The sequence below is a fragment of the Giraffa tippelskirchi genome, chromosome 9 (assembly GCF_054371585.1).
Source record: "Giraffa tippelskirchi isolate mGirTip1 chromosome 9, T2T-mGirTip1v1.2.pri, whole genome shotgun sequence".
Lineage (NCBI taxonomy): Eukaryota > Metazoa > Chordata > Mammalia > Artiodactyla > Giraffidae > Giraffa > Giraffa tippelskirchi.
In genome coordinates, this window is record NC_137283.1 from 133,476,899 (window position 1) to 133,495,765 (window position 18,867).

The 18,867-nt window shown below is 38.9% G+C and overlaps 2 protein-coding genes across 51 annotated transcripts in view; one reads left to right on the top strand and one right to left on the bottom strand.

Annotated features, from left to right (window-relative positions):
• The first annotated feature begins 235 nt into the window (after positions 1-235).
• Positions 236-6,628, top strand: SMLR1 (small leucine rich protein 1). Its single transcript, XM_081529043.1, has 2 exons — positions 236-362; positions 5,671-6,628. The coding sequence occupies exons 1-2, from the start codon at positions 236-238 to the stop codon at positions 5,754-5,756; spliced, it is 213 nt and encodes a 70-aa protein (XP_081385169.1). The 3' UTR covers positions 5,757-6,628.
• Positions 6,629-11,812: 5,184 nt separating this feature from the next.
• EPB41L2 (erythrocyte membrane protein band 4.1 like 2) overlaps positions 11,813-18,867 on the bottom strand; it is a 205,982-nt gene continuing 198,927 nt past the window's right edge. For all 50 annotated transcript variants that reach the window (XM_081529041.1, XM_081529039.1, XM_081529031.1 and 47 more), the window contains one exon: positions 11,813-13,066. The gene's annotated coding sequence lies outside the window, so the exon portion shown is untranslated. The remainder of the gene's footprint in view (positions 13,067-18,867) is intronic.

Consider the following 18,867-nt stretch of genomic DNA (forward strand, 5'->3'; position numbering starts at 1 on the left):
AATCAACTTTCAATTCCACTACACTTTGTAACTGAGTTACAGAGTAACCTGCCAGCAATCCTCTCAGAATTCATGGGGCTGTTTAAATAGAGCAAAGTCCACAAAAATTTCCACCGAGATGTGCTGAGCAAAGGCCAGAGCCCCAGAAGAAAACAAGTGTAGCCTCTGAGCGAAGCTGACCTTACCTGGAGTGCAAACCCCACTGGCCCGGGGTAGGGGATCTGTGTGATTGGCAATGAGCCCTGTGCTGTCAGAGCTCCTGAGAGAGCTTCCAGGCTGGTTCCTGTTCTCTGGCATCTTCCTGCCTGTGACTTTGCTGCTGCTCCTTCTCATTGCCTACTTCAGGATCAAGCTGATGGAGGGTAAGTGAGAAGCTACCCAGGGCAGGGTTAGAGGTCCTTTCCCGTGGCACCCATCTGAAACAAGTCCATGGACTATCCGTCTTTCTTGCAGGCCTGGAATCACACATCTTTTGAGTGTGTAGGGATTTCTCAATAAAGGCCCTCTTAAGATACCTTCATGGGGGAACATGGCAAGTTTGATCTCATCAGCAGTGTGGATGGTACGCTGGGCTCTGAAGACCTATTGGGGGGATCCTTCACTGCAGCCCCTCAAAGACAGATGAACTGTGAATCAGCAATTTGGACACATGACTGCTAGTCTCTCTTGGGCCAATAGATTCACAAACATTACACGGTATTACATGGTCTGCTGTGTCCGCCTGACAGGGGTGCATGTGTGTGTAAGTCCCTGTGAGTGTGTGCACATACACTTCTTTCTCATCCACTGAACTTCTACTAAGGAAACATGCCATCATTGTGCTATCAGAGTGTTTGGTAAATGTCAAGCTCTAATAGATATCTGATGGCTTGGTGTGAATTTACTATGAAACTGTGGTCTTAAGGTGGGGAAAAAAAAGAAACCTCAGGAAGCTTAAAGTGGTTGGGCCACGGGCTGCTGAGTCTTGGATTGAGACTATTCTGCTGTAACTGAAAAGAATGAAACTGCAATGTAGTTTGATTGACTAAGTGTTAATAATGTACCCAAATGTTAGACTAATATGACAGGTTAATAGCTATTTTAGTAATATCAACAAAACCCAGTAATATTCCTTAAGTTGGATGATGTCGTGTTAACCAAAAAACAAATTTGAAATCAGTCTTCCCACTCTCCTTTGCTTCTCTCTGCTCCCATCTAGGATCTGCATTCCTTTTGGGAGTCATTCCTGATTACATTTTCCAGTGTGAGCAGACAACCTTAGGCTAGGTATGCCTTCATTTTTATGTGGATCCAATCCCTCGAATTCCAAATTTCCCTTTCTTATTTAAAAAAAAAAGCAAACCTCTGAGAACATATAGCTTTTAAAATTGTAGTCCTTTCTGTAACTGTTTTGCTAAGGGCAAGTAGTTATATATCTTCTCTCCAGTTTGAGGGCAAAAGAGATCATTTGGCCCCAAATAAAATATCACCAGTTTGAATCTCTATTTAGCAGCTCCCACTTAAAAACTGTAAACAGATGGTCAAATGTCATGTCATCAATCTTGCAACCAGGGTTATGGCAAGTGTAATCATTTCTACTTTGTCCTGTAAAGAAAGGGACATTGACGGATTAACTAGTATGTTCGCAGAACCCTAGAGTCTTGCATCCTGAAACAGAAACTTATCTTGCCTGCCTCATACATCCTAGTCCATCAGGCAAGAGACACATTTTAAGATGTGATGGAAAGCATGTGGAGGTGTCGTAATCATTAATTCCCACATTTCAAGCCTTAGGAGGTAATGGTGCATGTAAATTTAATTAGTATGTAGAGAACATCAATTTTTTTGCAAAGGAAGAAAGGAAATTCCCTAACATCCTGCACTCTTCAATCTATTTCCATTGCCTTGAGTAAGCTCTTGAGGTAGAGGTCTGATTCTTGAACTTTCCATCACCAAACCCTTCATCAGCCTCTGCCAGGGACATGTCACCTCTCTGTGGGTGGAAGTTTTGATGATCTTACCTCCCCAAGTCCTGACATTTCTAAACTGCTACATTCAGTGCCACTAAAAATACCATCACCCTGATCATGAACAAATTGCTTGCTAAAATAACCAACATTGCCAGACACAGTCACTATGAAAAAGAAATTGTGTCTCTTGAAAGCCTGAAAGTTTTGTATGGAGTTAGATGTAAAATAAGGTCAGGAAAAGTGATCAGGTTCTGACCTTCAGCGACTGACATTCTTAAACAGGTAAATGAAGTATTGAAAATGTGCAGTGTGGCTAGGCGTCTCTCATTGAACTTTATAAATCTACACACACACACACACACACACACACGCTTTGGTGGTTAGCAATACAAAAAAAAGAAAGGATTTAGAGAAATCAGAGTAAGTTAAGGGTTAACAGAGTGAAATTGTTAAGATCTCAGGCGAAAGGGTCAAACCAAATGGGAGTTTGAATTTCAGCTCTGTAACAATGGTCATACTGCCTAAACTTTTTTGTTTTTTTTTTAAACATATGCAATTTATCTTACAGGTTGGGCATTTAAAAATAAAACATATTTGGTAACAATTAGTTGAAGAAAAACATAGCTAAAATTGAGGGCTTTAAAGAAAAATTGTTAAGTATGTAATCTTCAATAGATCATAACATATGCATTTGTCAAAAGATTCCATTGAGGGAACAGTGATTCTTGACTGGTCTGTCAAAGCATGAATAAATCAACTGTGTAAAAGCTCTCAACATATCAAACAATCTTTACAGAAAGTGATTAGAGTCCTCAAAGTCTCCATAAAATAATCCATTTACATTTACTGTCCCATGGTGCTAGTGGTAAAGAACCCGCCTGCCAATGTAGGAGACATAAGCAAACTGGTTCAATCCCTGAGTCAGGATGATCCCCTGGAGGAAGGCATGGCAACCCACTCCAGTATTATTGCCTGGAGAATTCCATGGACAGAGGAACCTGGTGGGTTACAGTCCATGGGGTCACACAGAATTGGACACAACTAAAGTGACTTAGGATGCATGTCCAATTAAGTGGCATACTACCTAACCTCTTGAAGCTTCAGTTTCTTCACTTGTAAAATAGAATTAAAGGCGGAATGTAGCTGTAAGGTTGGTGTGGGGATTAAGTGAGGTAATAGACGTAAGGTTTTTAACAGTGCCTTTTCTGAATAACGTTAAGTCATTATGACCCCTGCTGATTTATTAATATGAATTCTAAGAAGAGAGTGTTTGTGTCATTATAATAACTATCATTAAAATATACCTGTGTGTGTGCTAAAAATACTGGAGTGGGCTGTCATATCCTCCCCCAAGGGATCTTTCTGACCCAGGGATTGAACCCATGTCTCACACCTCTTGCATTGGCAGACGGGTTCTTTACCACCAGTGCCACCTGGGAAGTCAGTAGCCATATTAAACTTGAAGACAAAATTACCTTTACTTAAAAATAAAATAAATTATAAAAAATGTACTTAAAATTAAGTAAATTTCCCAAGGTCACTCACTCAGAAAATGGTAGAGACAGGCTATCTGGCTCCAGAAATAGCTCTCTCAGCTAAAACACTACCCCTGGAGTGTTGAACACAGAATAGGTGTTCAGTAGGTATCTGCTGAATGGAGGAATACTTTCAGCCCAGGCAAATAAGCTTATCACCAACATGAGAGCCAACGGTGGGAGAATTTAAAGAAGGCAAGAATTTTACAAAAATTTTGAGGGGATTATCAATCTCTTTAACAGGATAGTTATTGATGATGGTGATTTCTCAGCATGAAGACTTAGCTCTGAATCAGAGAGATTACATTTCTTCACCTGTGGCCCAACAAAGACAATGTCATTGCCTGCAGAATATTCTTCAATTACAAACTCCGGTGTTCTCACAGCCACTTGCCTATTCTCACCTGTGTAATCTCTCTATGCTCTCCTAAAAGTTCCATTAAAATGAAATGAAGCTATTTCTCTTGCTCTCTGCATTGAGCCTGGCACGCACACTTGGTTTACAGGATAGACAGCTCATTGAGGAACGACGGGCTTCCTTTTGGTCTCTCTCCCCTAGTTTTTCACTCTTCTATTTCTCTTCTTTCAGTGTCATTATTCAGATCACCCACTCTCAGTTCTACAATTTGTATCCTGGCTCCTCATTCAAAGCATCTGTTGTACAGTTAGCCTTTGGTAATGAAGAATGAGGGAAGAAATTACTCACATTGCAATGAGTCTATAACCTAAGGCATGGGCTATGGGAAGATACCTTTGAACTAGCAATAATCTACGTGGAAAGGCAGTGAAACTGAGTGGCTGAGAGTATGGGCTCTGGAGTCAGACTGCCTGGGATCAAATCCTAAATCCATCAGTTTCTATGATCTCCGGCAAACTGCCTCATTTTGATTTCTCTACTCCTTCATTTGTTCATCTGTAAATTAAGAGTAAGTGACTACAACATAAGAATTAAATAAGACCCACAAAGGTTTTTCACAGTGGCACAAAAGTGATCAACAAAGATTAGCTGTTAAAACTTGAGGCTCGTGTAACCTAAGACCTGATAGCCTCCAATGCATAGGTACTGTCTCTCGACTAAGATGACAAGCAATGTGGAATCACAGAAAGTCAGACAGAGTGCTCGTGTCCTGGGGTACATGGTATATAAAGTGCCTGGCAAGGAATAAATTGCTAGGATTTGACGTGTGGGCCAAAAAGAACATCTTTAGGTTCAATTCTATAAACATATATTATCTCCTATCAGATTAAAAACTCCTTGTCTCTGGCTTCGATAATTTGATTAATTATAATTCTGAAAATAAACTTTTAAGAGTAACAATAGTTTCTGTTATGCATGTTGGTGATAGTCAGAAAGAAGGCTGTATTATTTTTTTTTTTTGATGTATCAGGAAGATCTCAAAGGATAACTGTCAGGATTTCAGGGCTAAAGATCAAATTTATTATTGCAAGAGCAGTAACAGGTGAAAGTACCAGAGCAGATAAGGATATGCAGAAAGATGCTACATAATAAAAGCCAAGAGGAGGAGCATGATTGGGGTGGGGGTCACGGGAAGGGAGTTCATGTCAAATGCTAAAGAGGGAGGAAAACTGGGGATTAGAAAATGACACGTTAGTAATTATGACATCACTGATAAGTTTTAATATTTCAGTAGCTTTAAGTGAAGTTATATTTTAAGGGATTAAGGAGTAAGTGAAATGGAATCTCAGCTTTCAGTCAAAGGTACCAAAAGGTAAAGAGCAGTCAAATTTGACTTGTCTAAATACTATAAATGCTGAAACCACATTTTTGGCGGGGAGGAGCAGGACAGAAACCCTCTCTTACTCATTTCCATATCCCTAGGCCTTGCATTAGACAGGCTTAATAAATGTTTATTGGATGTGGAAGTCTTAATACATTTAATCAACACTTAATCTACTGAATATAAAATATACTTAACATATAACAATTTTTATTACAGTGGTAATTTGCCCAGTCTAACCATGACCATTCTTTAGAAATAAGCATTTACATTTCTTTTGGGAGAGGTTGAGAAGCAAAGGAGAGATCCTGCAGTAGTAGTTGCTCTGATGGCCATCACTTCTGTAACCACCAGGATAGAAGCGCTGGCCAATTGCACCTTAGCAGCTGTAAATGACCAGGGGTACTCAGCTGCCTCTGAAGTATTAACTGGTATTTTTCCTTTCAGTTAATGAAGAACTGTCACAGACTCCTGATCACCAACACAGTCTCAACGCTGGCTCTCCCTCCTACCAGAGAAAGAAGCGGATTTGACTGTCCGGGACTGATCAGTGGCTAAAGAACAGTGGATTTCCGCTGGTCAGAGAGTAACAGTCAACGGCTTATTAATAAAGTAGGTTAATAAACCAGATCCACAGCAGATAGAAAGAACACTAAGATGCTTGGTCCGAACTATATTGAAAAGTGGCAGCTATTGTCCAAGAGGACAGCTATGAGACTCAGCTTAACCAGCAGTTCTTCAGAGTCCCAGGATTTTGTTAGATGGTCTATGGACTGGATACTTAAAAACTTTTGTAACACAAACTTTTATAGAACCATGTCTACTTTGAAGGGCATTATTTTCAAACTAAAATTCTTCAGCATCATTATTACATAATTCCGTGGAAGCTGGCATTATTCTGACTTTGGAGGTGAAGAAACTCTGGTAGAGATCAAATGAATAGCAAAAGATGAGTGCCTGTGTATTCCCCCTGTGAGTTCCCACTTCCTCCTCTTGACATTCAGCAAGGCATAAATGTCACCTTTTCAGGCATTATTTCTGGCCCTTGGTTTGCTTCTCCTCCTTTCCCAGCTGCTTTCGCAAATCACATCATCATTGTGAGAACCCACAAGAGCCTCTCTTCACTGGGTACGGATCATCATGAAGGTAGCTTTCAGCATGACATCACTTGGAAATACTTGCCATTTGGTGAGAAAAGTAAAGAACACAATGTTCATGGAACTCATACGGAGAACAACCCAAGACCTTGCCTCGAAAACCAAACATCAGGGAGCATTTCTAAATATGGAAAGAAGTCAACATTTCACTAGCCGCAAGCACCAAGCTGAGCCCCTGTGCTATACAGCAGCTTCTCACTAGCTAGCTATTTTACACATGGTAGTGTATAAATGTCACTGCTACTCTTTGTGATGATCTAGAGAGGTGGAATAGGGGTGGGGTGGGGTGGGAGGTAGGCTAAAAAAAAAGAGAGAAAAATTTCACTAGCAGGAGTCTTTCAGTGAGAGCCCCAAAGAGCCAATCTAGGTAATTGAGAAGAAACATTTAATTCAAAGTAGTAGTTTAAAGTACTACCCTGCTCATCAGTTTCCTAGTTAATGTTAGCAAAAGACACTTAACATGTCCTAAGTGTAAGTCTGGTTATATTCCACTGTTTGCATATGAATCTAACAGGCTATTAGACTGATTATAAACAATGAATTTGTTCACCTGATAGAAATGCATTTATGTAGTGACATAGAAACATGCAAAAGATCATGTGGCTGACCCAAAGCAAGAATGCTATTCTCTGCTTCGCTCCCCTCTCCTCCCTCACTCTCCAATTCTTCATATGCATCCAATGAGTTATTGGTCTCCATTTGCACTTATTGCATAATATGAAATTCACTGTTCAACTGGAGACACTCATTTCTGGGTTTTATTGTATTTGATTACAAGGAAAATGTCTGCTGGGGCTTCCAGACTGAGGTAATTTAGCATAAGTGTGCATGCCATATGGAAGGAGTAACAATATTCTTTCAGTTCTGGGAGGGATCTCGTTATAGCCTCTGGTGGAAATCAGCTTATGTAAAAATGCTTTCTTTGACAGAAGGTGTAGAAGGTTCAGCCACCAAGGTTTGCTCCAACTTCTCTTGGAAACAGGCACTCCCAAAGCCTGACTGATGACTCTGGGGGATGCATTCCACCACCCTTGCCCTAGCAGAGAAAATGCATCTCAACTACTATGGTAACAGAGGAGCTCTAAACATACATATTTTTAGCATAACCCAGTTGTGCAATGCAGGACCTGATTTCTTTGTTGCTGTTGGGTAACATGAGAGTACAAGGAATTTCTAATGAAATCATGAGTCGAGTCATGAATGTTTTTATATGCAGAGAGAAATAGAAACTTTAGTTTTCTCATGGAGAGACCAAGTCCAAGGGTTTTACTACCATCTGCTTGAAGGCACTGTACTAGATTTGATGAGTCCCTCACAGACTGCAGCCAATCAGCTGCCCAGTCACATCTTTGCTCTCCACTTGCTAAGAGTCTAGCAGGTTCCTGCTCATGGCTGCTGTCACCGAGACCAGGCTGGTGGTCTCCTTAATATTTCACCCTATATTGTTTCTTCCTACACGCCAAGGCATTTCATTAGGGGCCAAACATGCTCTTAAGTGGTCTCCCTTCAATAGTTACTAACCTTATTTCTAATGTTCTAGTATCTGAATGAACTCTCAACTCCATTTCCCCGACATGAGACTTTCAATAAAACAATGGATGCTGTAAGTGCTGTTATATTGCCATCTATTCAACAGCAACAACAAAATTTATTTTACAGAGCGAACCTAAAGCTGTTAACATCATCCATCTTGTTAACTGTGTGGGTAATTTGGAAATGTGGCATCGAGACACTACAAGTCCATGACTGTTTCTTCACATTCTAAGCTTAGACATATTGATAAAACAGAAAATGGGGCAGGGAAGGGCACACACCATGTTCTCTAAAGTATTATTCACAATCCTTTAAAGAAAAAACTTATTTATAAATAGTTTGACCAGGTAACAACCTCCAGTATTTTCTAGATATATTATAGTAGCAACTGGAAAATCAAGAACAGATATACGCTTTCACACACCAACAACAGCTTTTCTTTGAAATCTAAGTTCTTTGGCAAAACCATAGCTCAGAAATCAGTCGTAACTGTTAAACACATTTTGTAAATCAATTTTCTGACTTGTTTATAAAAAGCTAGAATTTTTCCAAACAAATGCTCCTGAGTCTTGTTTTCTGTGCTCATCAGAAGAGTTTATCAGCATTTATGCAAAGGCTTTCACCCTGAAAAATGAGTGACAGAACAGGAAGTACATATCTAAAAATTTTTATTTATAATTAGGAGACCAAACCAGATGATCCTAAAGGACATCAACCCTGGATATTCATTGGAAGGACTGGTGCTAAGCTGAAGCTCCAATACTTTGGCCACCTGATGCAAACATCTGACTCATTGGAAAAGACCATGATGCTGGGAAAGGTTGAGGGCAAGAGAAGGGGATGACAGAGAATGAGATGGTTGGATGGCATCACCAACTCAATGGACATGAGTTTGAGCAAACTCAGAGAAATAGTGAAGGACAGGGAAGACTGATGTGCTGCCGTTTACGGGGCTGCAAAGAGTCAGACACGACTTAGCGACTGAACAAAAACACCACCACCACCACCAGATTGAAATTCTTTCTGTTAAAATTCCAATCTATATTCCAAAACCCAAATTGTTAAAAGCAGAGATTCCAAACCTTTACTGAGGTAATAAAGAGCCTTTTGAGAATTTAACGAGAGCCAGGAATAATTTTTTTAATCTCTAGGAAAAATGAGTATACCTGTAAATTTGCATATATTGGGAGAAAGCCTAGACCCTTGAAGTCCATCAAGGCGTCTGTGGTAAGGAAGGCTGTAGTCAAGAATCTTAGGAAAAAACTGTGTTGCCTCTTACACTGGCCACCTTACTTACGATGGATCAGTAGACCATATCAGGTTCCTGACATTGCAGGGCTCACAGGAAAGTTGGGTCTACACAATTCAAAGTCAAAACTTTCCCTACAGGCTTCCCAAGTAACATAGAATTCTATTCTGCAAAGTTCTCACAAGAACACAGCTCAGACTGGCAGAATCTCCCATTACTTACCTTTGGTGGATTAATTCACGTAGTGCTGTTAATACTCACAGCAGTAAACTTTTTGGAGGGCATTATTGTGCCAGGGGCTCCACTAGGCACATTATACATTTTTACTTCATCTAACCATGAGAATATACCTGGTGTGGGATGTATTACTACCCTCACTTCATAGATGTTTAAGTACCTTCATTGAAGTCACATGGTTCAGTTACTCAGCATAAGGCATTGCAATGCCCAGCTGTAGGAGTCTAAAGCTGTGTTTCTGAAGCAAAACATTTTATACAACTTGAAGCTACTATAAACCCAACTTGGCATCATGACTGTTCAAAGGGTCAGTGTTTTGGGCCCTGGCCAAGGATCAGGAGTTGGACACCTCAGATTTGCCAGCCAACTGTGTTCTTTTGGGGTCAACTCCCCACTGTGGCCTGATCCCGGTACATACATGAACAGGTGCATCCGAGGATCCATGCAAGCCCATGTGGACTTCTGCAAATATAGTTAGGCCTATGCTCATTGTGTTAGCAGTGACATTCACATGTCCTGTGCAAGTGTGTAAGACCCTACTCGAAACTGACCAGAGCACTATGCTCAGAAGAGCAATGTTCTCATGACTGGACTTCGTTTTAAATCATGGGACTTTTGTGGGATTTCTTAGTCTTTCATCATGGAATATTTTAACAGAATGAAATAACCAACCTCTACTTACCACCTCCTGGCTTTAGCAATTATCAATTCACAGTCAATCTTGTTTCACCTAAAGCACAACTCACTCCTCCCTATCCTCATATTATTTTGAATTCTCAGATAATTATATGATGTTTCACAGACATCATACAATTTTATCCATAAGTAAGGGGAAAACTTAAAAGTCCATGCTGGGCCATAGTTATACTAGTTTGCTTTATGACTGGGGTCCTGCTGATGATCACTCCATGAACTGTGGTCTATGCAGTGAGGAATGCTGTGCGCATCACAAAGGGAAACAGCAACTACTCACAACAGTGAAATGCCAAAAATTCACCAACTCTATGCGTTTTTTTTAACAATATCATTTTTCACCCTGATGTGGCCTGTGGAATATGCATTATTCTGTTTCCTGTGTTCCATACAAGATCACTGGAAGGTTTATGTGATAGAGTCATAAAAACCCTATATAACTAAAAGGAATTATTGCTTGCCACCCTCAAATTATATTGCTTTTTGACTTAAGATAAACAATTAGCACCTGGATATCTCATAGCAGTGAACCCTGTTGACCTACATTCTTATTCTACCTCTTGGGATTTTGAAAGCTCAGTTCACACAATGAAATTTTAACATTCTGAGAATTATTTTGCAAGGAACACAAAATACTAAAATAGAAGGTCTTGCTGCCATTATCACAGGTGGCATGATCAACATCATTCCCAGATGCTTCTTGGGTACCAAGCCCCCATAGAATATCTGTCCCCCACAGATATTCTAAATATCTCTGGGACCCCAAACTCTGTCCTTGCCATCTTAGCTGCTAGAACTGAGCCCTGACTGAACATGGCATTTCTGGAGCTGCCAGAGACATACTTAGTCTCCTATCACTGTAGCTATCATTAGAAATTTAGAAGGATGTGGTTCTCAAAAAACTCTGGCAAGATCAACCTCTGCTTTAAATAAAAATGCTACATATACACACTTTCTGATGCAAATTATATTTACAGAGTCATATTTGGTTCCGTTATATCTCTATGGCTTGGCTTGCTGAGATAGGTTTCCCCGAGAGGAGGAGTTGTTTATGTAATAATTCTAGAGAAAGCTAGAAAGATCTTTCACAAGGTGAGAGAGAATTCCGTGGGAACTGATCCCAAAGAAGACAGTCGTGCAAATTATATTTAACATGTTCACTTTAAATAACTAGGGAAAGACATTCTTCAGAATATTTTAAACGAAATATACCTTACCCTGTTGGTCATTTGCTGTATAATGCTTTTAACATTTGAAAGAAAATGAGTCTGGGCAAAAGCTTCACAGTGAACCATCCTGCTCAGACATGGGCACAGCCCTCAGCAGAGCCCGTTCCGCCTGATGCATTAAGGCTCAGAGGACTGTTAAGCAAAACTGAAGCAGGGGACCAGATTTTAGACGGTGCAGCTGAAATACTTCCTGAAACAAAACAAAAAATACACAAAGAAAACAAGCAAAAATATGCCTTGGAGAACTTGTACAAGTTGGGGGTGGATTATGTAACCAGGCAGAAGGAACTGGCATTCTGAAGAGTAGATTTACAAACATTTGACATTGTTTTAGCTATTTGAAACTGGTGAAGCTGGCAGCAGCATGAAATTATAAAATATCTGAATAACAGATTTAAAAAATGCTACATCCCACAAAATACTAGAACCTCTGACTGACAGGAGGACTCGAGCTTATTTTTTAAAACCTTCATAAAAAGAGAAGTGATAAGTTTAGAGAATAAACAAACTTTATTTTATAACAGTATTACAGAAAGCAAAATATCATTTAATACAACTTGAAGCTGCTAGAAATCTAATCTGGCATCATAACTATACATGGGGGCAAAGCAAAGGAAAGAATGTTCAATACAGTTAATACGTCCCTATCAGGTCTCTGGCATCAGCTTTACTGGTGTAACTTTCTTACAACTGTCAAACAAAACCCACCATGGCCCTACTCCTCCTTTCCAGCATCCTCACACCTGTGAATCATCACGCTATCTGAGAGATACACCTGTTTGATAAACAAAAGGTCAGTTTTTACATGGAGATAAGGGGGTTTAATACAAAGCCAAGTGTTCTACACAAGTGTTCAAATAATGGAAGGTATGGAAATTTGGACATGTTAAGAAAGAAAGCACTAAGGTTTTAAGCTGCCTGAATATTTTAGTAGGAGGGAAGAAATCGCTGTCTCTCCCCTCCTGTTTCTGGAATGCTGCCGAAGAGCCCGTGTCTGAGAAGGATCGGCACTGTGGGTGCGACAGGGTCTCTGAACACAGTGCGTGGTCAGTGAACTTCATCATAGTTCTCCAGTCTGCAGATTCCTGGACTTTCTGCTCCAAAGCAAAAAGTCACAGGACTGGAAAGTCAAAAGGGTTCATTATCAAAAAATAGCCCCAATGAAATTTTCAAAACATTAGAAAATTTTCATAATGTAAGAAACACTTTTAAATCTGCATTAACATTTTCTCATACAGTGTATTTACCGCAAACTGAAAACTCTGTAAATATTGACTTCTAAGAACCCAATGGGAAGCATCCGGAAGAAGGAAAGCCACTATCAAAATTAGTCACAGAGTCTCCTTTCCGCACAACAGCACCTGTTCCAGTGAACAGCACCGTACCAGCTATGGCTGGCTTTGTTCACTATCATTTGATCAAAATGAGTCACAAAAAGCAGGTAGTTGTACACAAAGTAAACAGGAAACAAAAAACAAAACTCTCTAACTAAAAAAAAAAAAAGAAAGAAAAGAAATAATATTTAGAAGTGGTTATAAAACAAAACAATATATTAAAATGCGAGGGAATGGTATAGACCAGAGCTGTTAAGGTAAGGTTTGGTGTTGGCATTTTAATTCTTCAGGCTTCTGGCCATTGTAACCAGTCGTAGTATAAATTCGCTGGAGCAGTGGTGTGGCATTAAGACTTGGAATGGTCAAAATTCTTCAGGTTCACAAGTTGAATGTTGTCTATAAAATGAATTTCTAGGAGGAAAATAAAAGAGAGAAGGCTTAAATATTCTAAAGACAGAGGCTTGGGGAAAAAATGTAAGATTCATTAAATTCCAAATGAAGTAATAGACAATTCCTATCTGCCTGGTTCTACAGTAAATAGTACTTTACCAGAAGACAAGCATGAGAATCTGATTCGCTCTCGAGGGGCTTAAAATACCTGGAGGACTGACGAGCACACTGCAAACAAGTGGTAAGTAAGAATCTGACCAAAACTTTAACTATAAAACAGAGGTAATTCATATAGTAAAAACCTAAAAAATAGATTTTTAAAACCAATGTAGATTTCAAAGTTAGCTTCAAGAAAGAAGGAAAAGGTAGGAGGGGGGTTCTGGAAGGGGAAAACACGTACACCCATGGTGGATTCATGTCAACATTTGGCAAAACAAATACAATATTATAAAGTTAAAAAATAGATAAATAAACGAATTTAAAAAAAAGAAAGAAGGAAAAATAATTCTGACTTCATTGAAATGAATAAAAAGGTGCCTCAGGCTGGGAGAACAGAATGAGGAAAGATGTAAGAAAGGGAGAAAGTATATGGCATTATGTTGGTGCAAGAGTAATTGCAGTTTTGCATTGTTGAAATTTGCCATTTGTTACTGGAATATATCCTTAAATAAATGTGGTTATGTTATACATCACTTTAATGTGCACTTCTTGCTTTATGTTTTTTGCTAATGACTTATTACTTGCTGTTTATTTATATTTATTTTAGACTATAGAAATGATGCTAGACAAAAAGCAAATTCAAGCGATTTTTTTATTCAAGTTCAAAATGGGTCATAAAGCAGCAGAGACAACTCACAATATCAACAACACATTTGGCCCAGGAACTGCTAATGAACATACAGTGCACTGGTGGTTCAAGAAGTTTTGCAAAGGAGACGAGAGCCTTGAAGACGAGAAGCACAGTGGCTGGCCATTGGAAGTTGACAATGATCAATGGAGAGGATCACTGAAGCTGATCCTCTTACAACTACATGAGAAGTTGCCCAAGAACTCAACATTGACCATTCTATGGTTGTTTGGCATTTGAAGCAAACTGGAAAGGTGAAAAAGGTCCATAAATGGGTGCCTCATGAGCTGACCAAAAATCGACAAAATCATCATTTTGAAGCGTCGTCTTAATTCTGTGCAACTGCAATGAACCATGTCTCGATCCAGTTGTAACACGAGATGAAAAGTGGATTGTATATGACTACTAACGACTACCACCTCATTGGTTGGACAGAGAAGAAGCTGCAAAGCACTTCCCAAAGCCAAACTTGCACTCCCCAAAATGGTCATGGTCATTGTTTAGTGGTCTGCTGCCAGGCTGATCCACTACAGCTTTCTGAATCCTAGTGAAACCATTACATCTGAGAAGTATGTTCAGCAAACTGATGAGATGAACCGAAAAGGGCAACGCCTGCAGCCAGCATTGGTCAACAGAATAGGCCCAATTCTTCTCTACGACAATGCCCAACCATACATCGCATAACCAATGCTTCAAAAGTTGAACGAATTGGGCTACCAAGTTCTGCCTCATCTGCCATATTCACCTGACCTCTTGCCAACTGACTACCACTTTTTCAAGTATCTTGACAACTTTTTGCAGGGAAAATGCTTCCACAACTAGGATATGGAAAATGATTTCCAAGAGTTTGTAGAATCCAGAGGCACAGATTTTTATGCTATAGGAATAAACAATCTTTTTTCTCATTGGCAAAAATGTGTTGATTGTAATGGTTCCTATTTTGGTTAATAACGATGTGTTTGAGCCTAGTTATAACAATTTAAAATTCAGGGCCAGAAACCACATAGTACTTTTGCACCAACATAACAGCTGAGTATACAGATTACGGGGTGGAGGACAGGAATGAATGAGGCAGGGGGTAAGGGGGAGATAGGACAATGGAGAAATGGAAGTGATGGAGGCTAAGCATTGGTATGGTGAATAATCAAAGGCAAGAAAAAAACACAAGATCTACTTTTTAATAACAGACTGAGAAGTATGAGGTTGATTTACTGGGTTGGTGGCAAAGTTAGTTCAGGTTTTTCCAGAAAGGTACTTTGTGGCCAACACAATAAAACTAAAAATAATGAATTTAGAAAGAGCATTAAGACAAAAAATAAAAAACAGTCAACTGTCCATCTACTGCAATGACTTCAGTATGAGTCAGGGAAGCAGGGGTGGCCCAGTTCACATAAGGCATGACAAACCCAGACGAGGAGGAGCTTGGATCTGACTGGAGACACCAGAGACTAACAGGTATGGAATCTGGGACCTCAAAAATAGCAGAATGAGAGGCCTAGAGCCTGGGTGAGGTCATAGGATTAGGGATATAGATTGGCAAGTTGGCACCAACGGACACATGAGACCAATAGACAGAACTAGTCTCATGTGAGTATGTCTTGAGGAAGCCAACCATAAAAGGTAGGTAGGTAGGAGAGTGGACTAAAATAAAAGTGCACAGGGAGGCAGACAAAATGTAAGGATGGTGCATTGTCTCTGCGAGAGAAAGGAGTTTTAAGAAGGCAATTGTTTCACTTTCTATTTCAGCTTGGTTGAAATTTTTGGCAAATGGTAAGTGATTAGAGAGGGCAGTGGAGAGCAGTAATTAATGTCCTTTCCAAGAGGCACTGGTCCAAAGTCAATTAGATTGTACATTCTTTTGATTAGATAAAATTGTCTTGTTTTAATGAAAAAATTCCCCACCAATTAGATTTATCACAGATATTAGTATAGCCTCTTGATTATTCAGGACAGATTGCCTAATCGAATTCACTGTTTCCCACCTTGCTGTCTGCTCTATGCTATTTCATTACTCAATAGGACTTCTGCTTGATTCTAGGCGGGGAAAAAAAAAAATCAATGGAGAAAACAGTCTTCTTTTTTTTTAGGTTAGTAATCATGAACAGAAATGTGGGGGGTGGTAAAGGGGTCAGCTAAAACTACCAATCAAATTTATTAGAGCGTAATGTGACCTTTAGTTGTGCAGTTTGTCTATTCCTATTTTCTTTTTTCTTTTGTTTTTGAGAGCTTGTAACTCTGTTTTGCTTAGTGAACATGTATCATTTGTTGAACACAACGTCCACTCTGCCTAGCTTATGTTACAGAAAATGAACCCCTGACTTGACACTACCTGGAATTCTTCATAAAGAATGAGAAATAGTATTATATTCTCCACTTCCTTCACACATTTCCAGGACACTTTATTTCACTGAATCTGTTTTCACCAAAGATTAAATTTTTAATTTGTAAAAGAAAGCTAAAATTAAGTCTGTTTCAGTCATTAGCAAACAAATAAGAATCTAGGAATATGCAGAAACTGCATCAAAGAGATCTTGGTTTCAAAGAGCTTCAACATTTCTTGAAATATATGTAGAGAAAATTAGTTACCCACATAAATCCAAATATCATGTACTTTCATTTATTCACAATCAAACTATTAGAAAGTAAAATAAATCCATTTTTTTCTAGTTAATAAGTATTACAAATGACAGCCTTAATGTACTCTTAGGATTCCCAACAACTTTCAGAATCAGAGAAAATTATTTTTATTGTAATTTTAATGTTCACTATATTTTTTTCTCATTCTTTAAAAAACTATAAATTGAGTAACTCTGAGTTAATTAGATATTCAATGCGTCAGAACATCCCAGTTCCTTACTGTTCTGGATGAACAGGAAGTAATTCATAGTATGAAAGATTTTATTTACACATTCACCTATCTTTTTTATAATTTTATTTATTTATTCATTTTTGCTGGGTCTTTGTTGCTGCTCGGGCTTCTCATTGCAGTGGCTCCTCTTATTGTGCAGTGTGAGCTCTTGGGCTTCAGTACTTGTGGCTCCTGGGCTCTAGAGCACAGGTTCAATGGCTGTGGTGCACAGGGGCTTAGCTGCTCCATGGAATCTGGGATCTTCCCGGATCAGGGATCAAATCTGTGTCTCTTGCATTGGCAGGTGACTTCTTTACCACTTAGCCAATCAGGGAAGCCCTTGTTTATCTTTTTTTATTGTGTTTTGCATTTAAACACATAGAGAAATATATTCCCAAGTACTAAACATCCAGCTTTTGAGCTGGGAAGGAGAAAAGGTGGGAATCACCAATGCCATTAATACACAAGCATCCGACATTTAAAATTTTTCTGTCTTTTTAGCAGGGGCAAAAAAACACACAAAACCTTATTATTTGGCCATTTTAAACAAACTACATTTTGGGTCTAAATAATTTATCACATAGCCCAATCAATCTGAAACTAGGCATGGTTCTTCATGAAAACCTGTACAAATTTTAAAAGCTTTCTTAAGTTTGGATTTTACCTCATAGATACAGAATTCTGGATTGTCAATGCAAATTGACACATATTAATTATAGCGTTAATTCAACCTGCTTTCACTTTTTGACAGTGTCATAACATTCACCTTGGATTTGGATGTGGTTCTAATAGTTAAGTATGCATTATACTTTATGCATTTGAATTTTGGTCAAGTAAAAACAAAAACCCAAACTGCTATTTCCTTGCTTCAGTTTCCCACCCCTGGACTATACCATGTCAGTGAACATGTCTAACTAAGTCACATTCCCTAGCCTGTGTCCCCCTCTACCAGCCAATGAGAGAATAGATCAATGCAGCCTTTTCATCTGATTACAAGTCTAATTCTGCATCTCAATTTTTCAAGCATACACACTGGTTGCCTACTTTGCCTTAAGTCTTCACGTAGGGTCCAGAGAATTCTTAAATTTATCTTTCTCGGTGTGCCTGATGTGTGTGGCCAATCAGTCAAGCACAGTGTTACAAAATTATCTGAAAAGCACAAACTTAAGTGTTTCCAGAGATGGGGCTTCACATGGCCTCAATCTTGAGTGTGCTCTACTCCAGAAATGGATTCAGTACATAGCAAATATGCATTTTAAAAAGATCATCCTAATGATGAGTGGTAAAGCACTCATCCAGAGGGGAGTCTCAATAAAAATGCAAAACTGTGGCTTTTATCTAACACAAAATAATGCAAGAAAATATAAAACCTTTCAGGATAATGATGATTCAATTATTATACCATAGGGCAGTAATATAGCTAAGATTTTAAAAACATGAGTAAATTATTTCATAAGGTACATGCAACTATTTCAATAAAAATGAGGTGCATGTACTCAAGTGTGAAACAGTTTTAAATATGATTGTTTACGAATTTCAGTTATTTATAAAGTTTCATTTTATTCTTCCTTGGCTCTCAATTTGCATTTTTTAATTTTAAAACAGAATTTTCATTGTAAGATTATAAAGCCCTAGAGCCAAAAAACACAAGTATGATAAATAATCTATTTGGTTAGACCAAGAAATACTCAATTCTTATAATGCTTGTATTACCACTATAATTTAGGCCCACCAGTTCTCAAAGTGTGGTCTGTAGACCTTGGGGGTCACCATGATTCTTTCAGTGAGTTATAAAGTCAAAGCTATTCATAATCATCCTAAGACACTATTTGCCCCTTTCATGGTGTGAACACTTTCACTGATAATGCAGAAACAATGGTGAGTAAACCTGCCAACATCTTAACACCGGTCAAGGGAGTGACACCAAACTACACCCAAGGTCACTGCATTCTTTACCACCAAGCACTCACAGTGAAATAAAAAGCAAGCCAATCAGTTTCTCTCAAGGATGTCCTCGGTGAAATGGAAAAAAGATATCATTTTTTCTTACATCTCCACCCCAGAGTACATCTTTTTAATATTCTGTGTGATGAAATGGGAAGTACACAGAACACATTCCCTCTGCAT

Coding starts and splice junctions, on each gene's coding strand:
- SMLR1 (XM_081529043.1), top strand. CDS start 236: ATGAGCCCTGTGCTGTCAGAGCTCCTGAGAGAGCTTCCAGGCTGGTTC. Junction 363..5,670: donor CAGGATCAAGCTGATGGAGG/GTAAGTGAGAAG, acceptor TTTTCCTTTCAG/TTAATGAAGAACTGTCACAG.